This window comes from Crocodylus porosus, unplaced genomic scaffold, assembly GCF_001723895.1.
Source record: "Crocodylus porosus isolate Cpor-Errol unplaced genomic scaffold, CroPor_comp1, whole genome shotgun sequence".
NCBI classification, from domain to species: Eukaryota; Metazoa; Chordata; order Crocodylia; family Crocodylidae; genus Crocodylus; species Crocodylus porosus.
In genome coordinates, this window is record NW_017728911.1 from 13,037,156 (window position 1) to 13,052,488 (window position 15,333).

Sequence of the window (15,333 nt, forward strand, 5' to 3'; positions counted from 1 at the left end):
TAGTGCCCCATGGGAGCTCAGGGGAGCCCCCCACGTGCTCAGTGGTGGAGCGAATGGGGGACCTCCCCACCCCCCAGCTTGGTGACTGGTGCCTCCTGGGTCTGGGGGGGCACCTGGGGTCCCCCTGCAGCCAATTGCTGAGCCATGGGGGGGGGTGCAGGGGTGCCCCCGGTGCACTCGGCAGTGGACCCTCCTGTTCTCCTGTGGGACACTCCATCTGCCCCACCAGCTCAGAGTTCATGAGCTGTGCCTGGTACCTCAAGGTATGTAGAAAAAACCATATAAAGCTATGTCTATAGCCAAATCGCTGATTCTCCAAGTCAGAATCGAAACTTCAATTCAGATTTGGCTGAATTGAATAGGGCAGTGATCTGAATCAGTGAGTGGAATCACTTTCCCCAAAATCGGGCTGAATCCAAATCTAAATAGAATATTGCCTGCTTCCCACACCCCTAGTGTAGAGATGCAGTTGTGTACCCATGGCAAAGTGTAAGCTGCAACTTCTGGTTGCTGCCACTAGTGTGAATATGAACATGTGGCTGCCAACAGCAGCCACCTTTTTGTTACCCCGCTGTCTCCCCAATCAGTGCCTATGGCAGTTGCTCCAACCCACCTTCCCTGCCTCCCTCACCCTTGTTACACCACCGTGCTAAGATCCTTCAAGCAGAGTCATGTCTTCCTCTATGTCTGAACAGCAGCTGCCTTAATATGGCCTTGATTCTACTTGGGGTTTTCACTTAGTAGAAAGCGAATGCATGTAGATATAGATATAAACACAGGGTGAAGGAATACTGTAAGCTAAAAGGGTATACAACCATGTAGAAGGTATATGATACATATAAAATAAAAGCTAGTATACATGATGTCCTAGATCTTTTTGACAGTTCTTCTCATGAGTTAAGGAGACAACTTATGACAACTTAGAAGCAGACAGGCAAATGACATGATGGTACTGAAGTAATCAACCAGTTATTTCTTTAAATAAATATTTCCCTTCACTGCAATAAAGACCTTTTTGTTACGTTTCAAATATGATGTTTGCTAGTGAGATCACCGAGTACAATTAATTAGCACAAATATTCCTACTCAAAAACACATTGCTAAATTAAAGGGAATTTCAGAATCCTTCAGCTGATGTCATCATCACTAAGGGGTCAGCATTTGCTGTAGATTTAAAATGACATTCTGAACCTATTCAGGGACTTAACCTTGGTGTTTATTTTAAATATGTAAATGTCATTTTTTATTTATTCCTCTTTACTTAACAATGCAGAACACATTACAAAGAAACATAAAAGAAATGTATTTAATGGATCTCCAACTATATAGGGTGATGACATTCTCATTTTTAATAAAGGAAAGAAAGTCAGCTCCAGTTTTGAACTTAGCAAATTAAATTAGCTGTTCATTTTTGGTTCATATCCTCAGATTCATTTTAAGGCTGTTCTAAGTTTCATACAGAGTGCACAGTGTCTAAGACATATGATTTGCCTTGATATTAAAAAGTTACTTGCATAAAAAATGGGAAAACTGCTTTTTGATTAAAAAGCAAGATCAGAGAAAGGAAGACTATTGAAAATATGTTCCTTTTCTGAATCCATGCTAGAAGGGATATAATCTTGAAACAGAGGTGAAAAAATATGGTAGAAGAAAAAGCCAGACAATAGGCTTTGTATTTCAAAAGGAGCCCAAATCAAAGGTAATAAAAGAGCGTCAGATTATTTTTCTCTCTGAATTATGTGCAACTGAATCATAACAATAATAAATGATTTTCATTCAATATTGTTTTTCCGTTCAGTGCTTTAGTAAAATAAAATTATTGTAAGGCACCATTTTATATTTCACTAAAAGTAAATTGTATTAATATTTTCATTAGAAATATAAGTTACTATGAGATGGAAGAGATTTACCTTAGAAAGATAAAGCCACAGACTGCTCTAAAACTGCTTTCTGATGTGTGGCTTGCTTAGAATAAATCTGGATATCAGTATTTGAAGATGTCATTTGATTGCAGTAAATGTGTTACTCTACTTTACTATAATATTGTGAAATGTATGAACTACTACAGAGTGTCTAGTTCTCAGAAACAGTCACATAATGAGCACATACCTGTGTACAATAAAAATTAAGGGCATCTAAAGGACTCCATCATGATTGGTGGATTTTTCCTTTCACTTATACAAATGAGATTAAAATGACTGCAGGACTTAAAATGACATTCAACTTATTATTACATTTATACTATAATTATGCACTGGTTAGCACACTGTATATACAAGTGACTTTTTTTTTCTTTATGTGGTTCCATTCTTCTTAAAAGCACCTTAAAATGGAATAATCTATATAAAAACAAACTTAATAAATAATATCCATTGCCTCAAAAGCCAAAGATCCAAAAATGTAAAAGAAGAAAGTTTGGCTACAGAAGCACATAACAACATTTTAAAAAGTAATTAATACATGTTTTTCAGCAGATTAGAAAAAGCACTGCCTTCCTCAGAAGCATATTATGCAATGATCTGGCTAAAATACGGAACAGTCCACTGCTTGAATTACTTGGATTTCTTTATTTCTAGTTTTAATTACAACTGCAATAATACCAATGATTTGTGGATAAAATTTACAGCAAAGAAGTCATTCAGACCATGCCCTAACTTTAAAAGAAAAAGCACTATACAGAGAAATTATGGTAGTGATATAAGGCTGTCATCACATGCATCAGAAACAAAGACTAACCCCCAACATTCTCAACATATCACCTCACTTTATAAAGAGAATAAAATTCTTAATACTGGCAGCAACAAAGCATTGTGCACACCTGTGAATGTGTGCACGCGTGTGTACACACACAGAATACTTTCACCTTCCTCTTTCCACACTACATTCTGGGTTAATCACTTCCAGCACTGCAATTAGTACAGGCAGCAGTAAGAGAAACTTAGAGCTCTTCTATCTTCTCTACCTGAAATATTACAGTGAATGACATTTCTAGGTGCTACTGCACTTAGAATAAATTAATCAGTAGCTAATAATTGGTATAAAATCTAATGTAGTGAAAGAATTGCCTGCTGGATTAAACACTGAAAATTGAGGGAAAAATCTAATTTCACTTTACATGCCCAAATGGCATAAACGCAGCTACATAATTGCTGCTTTGGGCAGTCTTTATGCTTAAGTATTTTATATACATCATTCTCTACAGAGGGCTTCAGCCTATTAACCAGTCTTTCTTACCTGGCCATCATCATCAATACTTCGCCACAAACGGATTAATTTTGGCTTTGTAAAAGTACACAATCCATGTTAATTTTACATTTTGGTGTTGTTATTTCTGTTTCTATAATATAGCATATTGAAGACAGTAATAACATAACGTATAGACTAAAATATTTAAGGAGATTTTAAACTTGTATTATTAAGCTATCAAACTGCAATAAATCCCATCACTGGTTTGGGTATTTTAATGTATAGATAACTAGCTTTTAATGAGTTATTGCATTTGATATACTACTAAAAATAATGTTTTTGTCTATTTCCTTTTTATATTGGTAGAAAAGATCTGAATAAATATTTCTGCAAACAAGAGAGACATATACACTTGTGTTATGATCTACAAGAAAAGATGTATAGATTTCTGGACCCTACAAACCCCAAGAGATGGTGGCTACTCAGTGAGAAAACCTACCCTGGAGGAAGGCCAAGAAAGAAAGGGGGGGCAGGGGGGAAATATGCCGCTCTGCAGTAGGATGTTGCAGAGTTGCTTGTGGCATAACAGTCATTGTACAGAAAATGAGCTCTTCCTCTCCCCACCCTGATATATTTCAAATCTCTTTGCTGGGTTATACTATGAGCTTTAGTTTGTAATAACCTCTTTTCTCTGGGTGGCCCCAAGGGTGGAGGTAAATTTAGATTAAAACCCTGTTGTCACAAACTACAGATAATTCATCTTGTTGGTAAAATATCCTTTACTAAAGGTAGGTCCATGCTGCAGTCACAGCTGTAACTGTGGGTTGAATAGACATATACGTAAGCTAGCTTTAAACTAGCTTGCTCAGGTACTGCTAGTAGTGTAGCCACAGCAGTATAAGTATCAGTGCCAGCTGCATTTATTTACCAAGCTCCTCAGGCAGGTTTTGACAACCACACTGAGACCACAGCTACAGTACCCAAGCTATTCAGTTTAAAGCTAACTCTACCATGTCTATACAAGTGACAGTCACAACACGGACTAACTAGGTTCAGTTAAATCTAAGCAGTTCCTCAGTCCACTTTTTCAGGAAAACTCCGACAGAAGTACTTGATATGAAACACGGAAATCTTAACACCTCTTTCTTTCTTTTGGTCAGCAGGTAGATACAAGTTCCTGAACAAAGGTAAATCTAGACTATTAATTCCCAACAAATGTGAAGTACTCTTCCTGAGAGGATGATTGGCCTTCACATCATTAAGTGTTGGCATTTAGGTTATGAGATTTATACTGTCCATCTTTCTTTAATGCAAGTCAACTTCAGGCCCCTTCCCTCATTATTAGTATTAATTCTATTTTTGTTTGCGCATTATCAATACCTCAGCTTCCTCCTGATATTCCTAATTTTTCTCATATTTGGTGCAAAATACTATCCCTTGATTCATAGGCATAACTGCCACTGACTTTGCTACATACTAGTGAAAGCATAAATTTAGCTTCTGATCTAATGTAAACTAGTTTCAGACCATAAAACTACATTGATTTTAATGGAGTTACTTTTGAATAACAATGCAAGTAATGATAAATTGAAACCCTCTTCTCTACACTTCTTTATTTCTTTAAGACTGTATTTTCTGCCTTTTTTAAATATACCTCTCACGCGGATTACAGTTTTGCTCATGATTTTTCAGTCTATTTTTCCTCATATTCCAGAGATACCATTCAGACCTTCAAACCTTGCTTACTCAAGACTATTAAAAAGATTAAGACTTAATTTGGTGAAGCAGCATCTACATAAATAGCAAACCTAACTGTCTATCCAGGAAGAACCAGGAAAGGTTATATTCCTACTGTTTAATTAAAACACAAGTGATCAGATCTGATCAAGTTTAGCTTTTAAACAATATCTAGCTATCTATCTTTCATAACATATACACACGCGTACGCATTTATAATCTTAAAAGAAAAATCTATTTTTAAAGATTTTTATTGTATCCATGTACTATGAAAATAATTAAGTAACTTCTGTTGAAATCATAAACATTTCTGAGTACAACTTCCAAGTTCCAAACATGATAATACAGTTCTGGAAGTTTTTATTTTTTTCCTATTTGGAAATGTGATCACAGTATTCAAGTAGATGCATATGTTCCAAAATACTTTCTATCTTTTATGTGCATATATCCAATCATTCAAGGAGCAGTCTTAAAATCTGACATTTTCATTTATCACACTGATATTTTCTGAGGAACAAAAATGCAATTGTGGATCACCAAACATTCAATATCAATGGATGTCAACATTGCAGCATGAGATTCTATATGTAATGTTACTAAGCTTTAATAAAATAACCTGTTGAATGTTGACAAGTATATGAAATCTAATTCCTAAAAAGAAGGACAAAATTTTACACATCTTCTTGTTTGATACCAAGAGTATTCAGAAACTGCAGCTAGGATTAATGCAATAAATATTTTACTTACACTGAATTCACAGAAATCAATACTATCAAGACTTTTACTTCTATGTATTCTCCCTTTTATTCTTCTCAGAGAAGGCTTTCCTTGACTTACGCTACAAGAAGCACCGTTGGGATTTTCAGATGGTGGAGTTACCCTGCCAAATAAAGATAAATTTATAAAGATAAAGAAGACAAATCTCAAACACTTTTGTTTAAAGCCAAATATACTCTAACAAACAAAAAAACTATTAGTCTAAATAAGTGATTAACTTCACTTAGAAGCCAAGTTTTCATTCAACAAGCACCAAGTATGCTGTCAGTGCTAAACAAATGAATCATTAGTGCTTTTAGATACCAAAATGATGCAGTGGGATAGAAAAGCATAAGATAAATAGAACAATTGTTTTTATAAAATATTGTTAAAAAACTATGTGGAATTTCCTTCTTTGCTATTTGTGTACGATATTCAGCCCTTTCATACAAAGGCAGTGACCAAATTGGGAAGTCATTTAATGGCAGTATGTTTTGTGAATGTAGCTAGTTTCCACATTGTTCTAATACTGTTTGAAACAAAATCATACTAAATTATAGAGATAATAAGTTATGGAACTCCACTTCCTTGCAAAAAAGCCAATACTGGGTTGTATTAACAAGAGTGTCCCTTGCAAATTAAGTTAAGTGATTATTCCATTTTGTTAGGCACTGATGATGTCTCACCTGGATTAGTGTCCAGTTTTAGGCCCCACACTTCAAGAAAGGTGTGGACAGATTGGAAAGAGACCAGCAGACAGGTACAAAAATAACAAGAGGTCTGGAAAACATGACTTGTGAGGAAAGAGCTGAAAAAGCAGGAGTATTTAGCCTGGGGTACAGAAGACTGAGGAGGGAATTGATAATAGTTTTTAAATACCTGTAGGGCAGTTATAAGAAGGGTGAAGATAGAAGGTTCTCTAGCATAAAGGACTAGGAACAATGGCCTCAAATGGCAGTAGAGGAAATTTAAGTTTGATTAGAAGGAACTTTATTACTATGAGGGTGATTAAGCATTGGAGCAGGCTACCTAGAGTAGTTGTGGAATCTAGAGAAGTTGTGGGGCCAGCATGGGGCTGGCCCCAGCAGCCTTACCTGGAGTCCTGGGCACCTCTTAGGGTTGCAGCAGCAGCAATTCTGCCACACGGAGCTTGGTTGGCAGCTGGAGCATGGCTCCGGTGGCCTGGCTCCACGTTTGAGTGGTGTGCACTGCCTGCACGTGTGCTGCTCCGCCTTTTTTTTCCCCATGAGTTTTTCTCCCCTGGGTCTCCAAGAGTTAAAAAAACCATGGAAAAAAAGGCAGAGCAGTGCACACACGGGCAGGGTGCCCTTGCAACACAGGGAACATCTAAATTCATGGTATGCGGCACCGTAGACATGTTTGTGGCACCATGTACTACATGGCCACACTCATTCAGTTATTCTGTACATTTAATACCACTTCAATTCATTTAGGGTTTTTTTGCTATACAACTGTTAAGGTGTCAGCTCCGATAAGCACTTAAGGATATGCTGTACATGCTTAACTTTGCTGAAGTTAAAGAGTTCAGTTTAAAGCAGTGGTACTCAACCTTTTGCCCTGGTGGACTAGATGAGCCGTGCCTAGTCCATCCATGGGCTGCTGATCTTGATCCTGTGCCTGGGGCAGGTGTAGCAGGTACTATCTGGCTGCATGGATGGAGACAGTCTGACCTTGGGGAGGGGGACGTGGCCTGGCCCCATGGAAGGGAGGGGAGGGAGAAAGGGGGCATATCCAAGCCCCACAGGGGAAGGGTGCATGGACAAGACCCAGCCCAGTCCCACTAGGGAGGAGAAGGGAAAAGGCCCAGCTCCAAACCAGCCCCACGGTGGGGAGGGGAGGGGTATGGCCCAGCCCTGATCCAGACCCAGGGGGAGGGGACATGACCCAGTCCCACATGGGGAAGGAGGCATCACGCAGCCCTGTGAGGACAGGGGACAAGTGGGCATTGTCCAGCTTCAACCCAGCCCTGCAGGGGGGAGGAGCAGGTTGCAGCCCGGCTCTGACTGACCATGCAGGCCTATGGGTTTGGGAATTTGGCAGGGGGGAGGTGGGCATATTAATGGCCACCACTTCTGTCATGTCCCGAACCATGGCTCTGCAGGCCACATTTGGCCATAGGCCAGAGGTTAAGCACCCATGGTTTAAAGGACTGGCTTTGGGTTTAAACTGGGAGAAAAGATAACAGTTCCTTTCCGTATATCAGTCAAAAAAAGGAGACGCTCTATACAGATTGCAGCTGTTCAAAATAGTATTTTCTCCACTGGACTCGCCACTATTTTTTTTTAAACATACACTGTTGCAATTGCCCTTAAAATAGAGTTTTGTGTGTTTTAAGTGAATTTAGGTATTTCTTCCTCAAACTAATTAACTTGTAACTTGTAGCTGTACGAACAGCTAAAATTCCAGTGGAAAAAGTCAATATAGAAATTGGATTTTTTGTACTTCCTGGTCAAGCCTCATTGCAGATTCTTTTATTTTTAATTACATGCGAGTTAAGTGTTTGTGAAAGATGCTACACTGATCACTGCAATCATCTTTTTATCCACAGAAAATTAACCAGAAATGGTAATAGGGCAAGCTCTCCACTTTATCATAATATATTGCCTCAGACCAGCCCCAAAGAGATCAGCTCAAAGGGCAGCTCAGTTCCCAAGCTCATTCGACAAGGGTGCCAGTGGTGGTGCTGAATTTTTCATTTTATGACAGATAGACAGACATGGAGATGGAGAACAGTCTGAAAATTCATACAGCAGATAAAAAGGGTGGAGATCAATTTTTTTTTGCCCCACTTAGTAACCATATGCAAAAGGTGGGTTTTCTAGAATGGTTTAAAGAGAACATTCTACAAACCTTCCAGGAAATTTATTCTTTTCAGTATCTGAGGATAGCAGGGCAAAAAGTGATAATAGGGCATTTCACCTTGACTTAACTTTTGGACTATCACTACCACTTTCATCATCAGTGCTGATCTGCATAGATTCAGGGCAGAATCCTATTTCACTTTACGCTTTTAAATACCTCCCCCTACCTACATGACAGCTATGCATCTGCGAAACTGCAGTATTTGCAACTTGCATGCATTTGGTAACTCAGCTTTGAACACACAAACATCCATGCATACACTATGCATGATCAATAGGGCTGAATTCTGGTGTAGTAAATCCTTAAATTGTAGACAGGCAAGAATTCATGACTAACAGATGCTAGACAAAGGAAGAAGACCCTCTCATCTTTGAACCCATTTAGTCTAGTAGTTGAGCACTTGTCTGAGAAGCAAGTTTCCCCACTTCTAAGCTCCACTTCCTTTAGAGGGAGGTTGATCCTGTACCTACTGCAGGAACTTAACTAGGAAGTGGTGCATCTTGGCCAAAACCCTGCTGGAGAGTGAGTTGGTCAATTATTACTTGTCCCAGGGATTCAAAATCCAGCCCCTGATTGTTACTACTATTAGTAAAGCAGCAGTGTGGTGTGATGTTCCTGCTGCTGCTGCTGCTGCATCTGCTCTGGCACAGACACCCTGGGGGCTGTCATTCTGGTGCCCCCTATAATTCAATGCCTCCGGCTGGTGTTCCACTTGCCCACCCCTAGTTACATTACTGATCTCCTGTTTCCTAGCAAAAGAACCTCCAAGCCACAACCTTGTTCAGTCTTGCTAAGCCTTACAATGTTGACATTTATTTTAACACTATAATACTGGAATATTCCAAACTGCCAGTCAAAATTATGTTTAGTGCATGTAGGTGTTTGTAGCCAAAGATGAATATATGAGAGTAGGCTCTCAAAGCGTGTAAATCTGATATTTCTCAGAAACTATTGCCATTGTTATCCAGCTCTGTGTGCAATATCCATAACTGCATCTTCCCAAGGAGATTGACATTAGAACTGTAGGATTCCCACTACTAAAAGAAAAGTGATGATGTCAGTACAACTCAAGTGAACACGATCAGCGTACTGAGTCACAGCAATTTAAAAAAAAAAAAAGGAATGAAAGGCTGATACTCACTCCTGCTGAACAGTCTGAGAGGGCCTAACACACACAAGCACTCCACATTAATACCTGTTTTTAAGTGAGGAGTGTGAGGCCCAATTTGATGCTCATAAATAAATGACAAATAACACTGACAAACACTGATTGATCCCTCAGCTGTTGTCCAAACATCCTTGACACTGAACTTAAAATATAGCTATACCATCAAGAAAAACATGCAAATTGTACCAACATTTTTTGATGATCTGTGATATGAATACATGTCTCAAACTATGCTGAGGTTACTATACGCCTATCAAACAAGCACAATGACATAGTTACAGTCATCAGTTCATAAAGAAAAATTATTGGTTTGATGAATTCTGTTTTTCTGCATAATTTTGCATGGATAGCTGTTCAGATATTCTTTGTGTATTTTCTTTTATTCATTTGCCTATGATTATAGTTTTATACTTGAGATAAGCAACTAATGTAGAAACTATTCTTTTCCGTGGAACAGCCATAATTTCACTTTCTTCCTTCAATAAAAACTTTACCCTGCAAGGTACTGAAATAGTTAAAGTCAATAGTGTCCTCATTGACTTTATCCTGCCCAGTCCTGAGCGTTCTGGTCTGAATCCAGCAAAGCACTTACGCACATGCTTAACTTTTAAGCATAAAGTAGTTCAGTTGAAGATGTCAATGAAACACCAAAATCCATGTTTTCATACCACATCCCCTATTACTAGTAACCCCAATCTGAAGGGAAAAATGGATTCAGTGAAAGCTGTTAATCTATAATTTACTTAATTCAAAATGTTGTCTATGTTTCTGTAAACTTTCAACTCCTTCAACCAACGACTATATACATATAAAAAGTCTCATATTTATACCACCACTGGCTCAGACATTAGCATATTAGTCTTTATTTAATAAATAAAAAAGTTATATGCATCACTAACAGTGCTACACCTTGTTCCCTGATGCTGCTCATAAACAGCTCATTTGCAGCATTAAAGTCAAAAGACTTTTTTTAAATCAGCGGCTCCACTAAAGAAGTAGTGGGCCCAAACAAAGGGCAGCGGGAGTTCGTTTTTCAGCTCTTAGATGACAATTCTTTTCATTAATAACCTTCCTTTTCTCTGTCCTTTGAAAGTTTTTTAGAGTCTGGATAGCAATGTGCCAGTTTGGCAGGGAATTACAGCCTATGTACGTACTTTTTTTAGTTACTTACATTGTTTATTATTTCCTACTTCGCCAAGCTCTCAGCTTGCAAGACTTGAGATTTCAAGAATTATTGATGTTGATATACTGTTCTCAATTCCTCACAGGTCAACAGTTTATTTTTCCTTACATACTATTCTTTAAAATGCTAAAGCAAGCATACCTAACACATGCTGCACTTTTCCAGTAAAAAGAAAAAAAAAAGACCCACTATCAGCTGATGCTGAGAGTAAAAATCCTGGGTTGTCTTACCAAGGTGAAATGCACTAACTATTGTTTCCAAGGTGTGAATACTTCATCCCAAGTTCTTTGATCTGTCCTCTGAAAATAACCCTTGACTAGGCTAGTTGTTAAAATGAAGAATTTGCAATTCCCTAAACTTACAAAATACCTTGTCTTCAAATCTGAAACTACCAAATCCAAATGGTGCATATCTGTAACTATTATTCTAAATATAATATACTAGGGAACCCTATTTTACAGACAGTGAATTTTGTACTAATAAGAAGAGCCAAATGATAGCCCTGGAAAGTGAAGTTTTCTTTCCACAAAAGAGGTGCAACACAGGCAGCAATACTGCAAGGTACCTACAGAGCCTCAGACCGGCCTGCAAGATGGAAATCTTCTAAGCAGAAAATTTAACCATTTGCTGGCCTTTTTGCCACTTAGTGGCCAAGTCGGGTGGCAGTTTTCAAATATGGATACCTTTCACATAGGAAAAGGACTGAACACATAGAACTCCTTTAATTTAGGCTACTGCACAGTTATCAGATGTTAACAACTTTCAGACACTGGCACCCTCAAAGGGCCAGAAAAGGCAGCTTAGGAAATGCAACTAAAAGAGCCTCCTGGTTCAGCAAGTCCAATTCCTGATTATTGCTGACATATAAACCTTTCATTAAGTCATCTAGCTCCACCCTAGGACCAGTTACATTTTCCCCACTACAATGCCTACTGGAAGGCCAACCTAGAAAATTCACTCTTCTTCTTGTGAGAAACTTGCATCTAAATTTCCAACTTAAATTTATTCAAGGCTAGTTTACACTCATTTGCTCTCAGAAGTGAAACTCTCTATAGCTTATTACCAACCACAGAAGATAGACAGCATCCACCTTTTTTGCCGTGATTCTGTAGCTGTGCTTTTTGTGTTTTCCAAACAGAATTTACATTTCTTATGGGCAGGCAGAAGGAAATTATAGTGGCAGATGTTCTGTAAAGAAATAAACAATTGCTGCTACCTTTTCATTTTCATTCAGTAGGATTCAGGTGGATTATCTCCACCAGCAAAAGATAAGTATTTTAAACCTTTTTTTTTATTAAATAATTTATTTTGCTTGCACTTCAGTATGTACTAACATACCAAACAACTCAGGAATATAGTAACACAAGCAACAATACTGAAACTCATTTTTCAAAACTTAAAGAACATGCAACCATTCAGTCATTCAAAAAGTAACAGCTAATTTAATTTGTACATTATTGTTCTTATAGCAGGTCAGAGATTATAGATGATATAGTAACTGCATTTACTTTTGCTTTGCACTTCAGTAATATTACGTTGCTCTTTGATAATAAAGAAATTAGCATACTAATTAAAAAACAAACAAACTTCTTTGTTTCATGTATGAATTGGTAAAAACTAAACTAAAATCAGAGTAAAAAATACCCCTTAAGCAGTCTTTTAAATGCATCAGAAAGGACTATTTCACTCACAGGTAAACATTCTATCCATACAGACACTGTTATGTTGACGCTACCCAAGCTCCCAACCCAAAGTTGATATCTGTAGTAAGTGATTCACTGATAGGAAAATTACTCTTTGAGACACTAATCTAAAGGATAGAAAATGCATGAATTTACATAATTGGCACAGATTCCTCTGCAGAAAAAGCATGCTATTTTTGTCTGATCTTTAGACCTATACCACCAACCTTACTGCTCATATAATATGGCACTGGGTGTAATGTGAACACCGAGGCAAGAGGCGCTGCAGATGCAAATGGATTCCATGAATATAGCATATTTTTCCCTCAGACATTTGTGAATCATTTAAGATCCACTCTATTGTCTTAACTATTCCTCACAAAGCAGAGAAATCTGGCTATACAGTTGGAAAATGTAGGCCTGATCCAACTTTTAATGAAGTCAATGGACTTCATTAACTTCAGAGGACGCTGGATCAGGACCATTCAAAGTGACTTTTAAAAAACATATTCAGGGTTCCACTGTAACATGTGAACACAGGATCAGATTCCAAGAAAATTCAAAAACAGAAGAAAAGTCAATATTTGAGCTACATTATAATTATTTTTTTAAAGAAGTAATATATTCTTATACACATTGCTGCTTAAGATGCACAAGGAGTACACTGAAAGGAATACATTATTGAGAGAATAGTGGAGGTGGTGGCATGTTATGGTTCTGACAATGTCAAAACCAAATACTTGGCACTTATACAGTACAAAAGTGGGTTTTCAGAATTTAACCAAAGTTATCCATATGAAAGAATATTTTTGTAATGGAAAATATTTTGTGCATTTTTGTATGCTTCAGTTAATTTAATTTGGAAATTACCATATTTCTGTTTTTTAAATCATGTTGCTTTCTACAAATGATATAATAAGATTTAATAATGACAGAAAGCTTAGTAGTTGCACATATGAAAGTATAGTTATGCAACTAACAAACCTGGATGGCATCCAAAAATACTAAAATGTAAAAATAGTTTTTTCTTCAGTTTTACATATCCTGAAACATACAAGAAAAAGACAAACTCTGGAAGAAATATAGTAAATGGCAGATCTACTGCAATTTTATTCTGCTTCTCTGAAGTATGTCCATGATGTTATGTTGTCTGTTCTGGATGAGTGTGTAACAATAACACACACACACACACACACACACACACACACACACACACACACACACACACACACACAGATAGCTAGATAGCTAGATAGCTAGATAAAAATCAAGGCCAAGCCAAGACAGCCTATTTGCCAACTGTGACAAGATGCTGTTCCTGAAAACAGATAATTTTAGAGTCAGCTTCTTTTTTTAACAGCATGTCCAATCACTTCTTTCTCTGACACTTTGCACTCTTCCACTGTGACCATGGCCACAGTGACAGACAATCATATGACCACTACTGCTTAAGTGTCATTCTCCACGTCCTGTAAACATTTTCCCCCACTGTACAAATGCAATAGAAAATCCTGATACTTTCCCCAGAATATTTATCTTTGTAGCCACATGACTTTTCCTCCTTAATATTATTTGTTCTGACAATGACATGTGTCCTACTGCTTGAATCAAACTGACAGCAGTCCCTTCCAAGTCAAAAAGAGTGACTGGGCAGTGCAACACCATCTGTTGCTTGATGCCCTTGCCCACATTTTACAAAGTGACACTTCACAGTATATTTTCCATAACATGGTGTTTGATTCCTCCAGAAATCAGTTCAGCTCACTGATCAGAAAACCACAAATGCCACGAGGTGCACAGAAAGGATTTTTTTTTTTTTTTAACTAAAAAAAATGTATCGGAGCCACATATTGGATCTTCCTTTTTGGAGATATAGTGCCAAGTCAATTGTGGCTTTAAATGTATGAGTATGAGATAGGTATAGGAGCATGTGGGTGAGCTAGATATTCAAGAGTATGAAATAGATGTCCAAGTATGAGCGATACAGATCTCATACTCTGATATATGAGATAGTTATCAGGGTATGAGATGGATAGATGGATAGAGAAATTAGAGTATGAGAGAGAGATACCAGAGTATGCCAAATACACACACACACACACATACCTGAGTGTGAGATTAAGATGTATCCATCTGGCACTAGGATCTCTCTCCCACACTCATCTATCCGAGTGTGAGAGACAGAGGAAACAGTACGAGATGGCCATGTGAGTAGGGCAGAGACATCTCATCCTCGCAGAGGGGAGTCCCAGGCGGATCCCCGAGTCCGAGGCAGCCGCGGGAGGTGCGAGCCCGCGCAGCGGGGCAGGAGCCAGCTCGCCCCGCCCGTGGCAGAAGGCGCTGCCATGATCTCCGGGACCCGCGCTGGCCGGCCCGGCGGTGCCCGCGATGCCGCAGGCGGCGGCACTGGACAGCTCCCTCCCGCGCCCGCCGCCATGGCCCTGCGGCAGCGCAGCCGGCCCCCGCAGCGCCCCGCGCCTACTCACCACAGCTTCCGCTTGAGGGGCATGAGGCTGCCGCGGTTGGAGGCGGTCACCCCGATGGCCATCTGCAAGACCGTCAGGTATTTCTGGTACTTCATTTTGCCGTCGCCCCCCCGGTCCCTGCCTCGTCCCCGCCGCCGCCACCGACAGAGTCTCTCCAGCCGCTGCATGCAACCATCCGATGGTGATTCCCAGGCATCTGCCGGCCCTGCCTCGCGCCTGCCGCTCTCCCCCGCCTGCCGCCGCTCCTGCTCC

At 39.0% G+C, this 15,333-nt stretch overlaps 1 protein-coding gene across 5 annotated transcripts in view; it reads right to left on the reverse strand.

The window, feature by feature from the left end:
• The window catches only part of TJP1 (tight junction protein 1), a 276,897-nt gene extending 261,704 nt beyond the window's left edge, over positions 1–15,193 (reverse strand). For 4 of the 5 annotated variants that reach the window (XM_019533451.1, XM_019533449.1, XM_019533448.1 and 1 more), the window contains exons 1-2: positions 15,082–15,191; positions 5,671–5,803 (exon numbers count right to left, since the gene is read on the reverse strand). In XM_019533451.1, coding sequence (XP_019388996.1) covers positions 5,671–5,803; positions 15,082–15,176 — 228 coding nt within the window. In that variant the 5' untranslated portion in view covers positions 15,177–15,191. Of the gene's footprint in view, positions 1–5,670; positions 5,804–15,081 lie in introns of all 5 variants that reach the window. The other variant, XM_019533453.1, reaches the window with a different exon arrangement.
• Between the last annotated feature and the right edge of the window lie 140 nt (positions 15,194–15,333).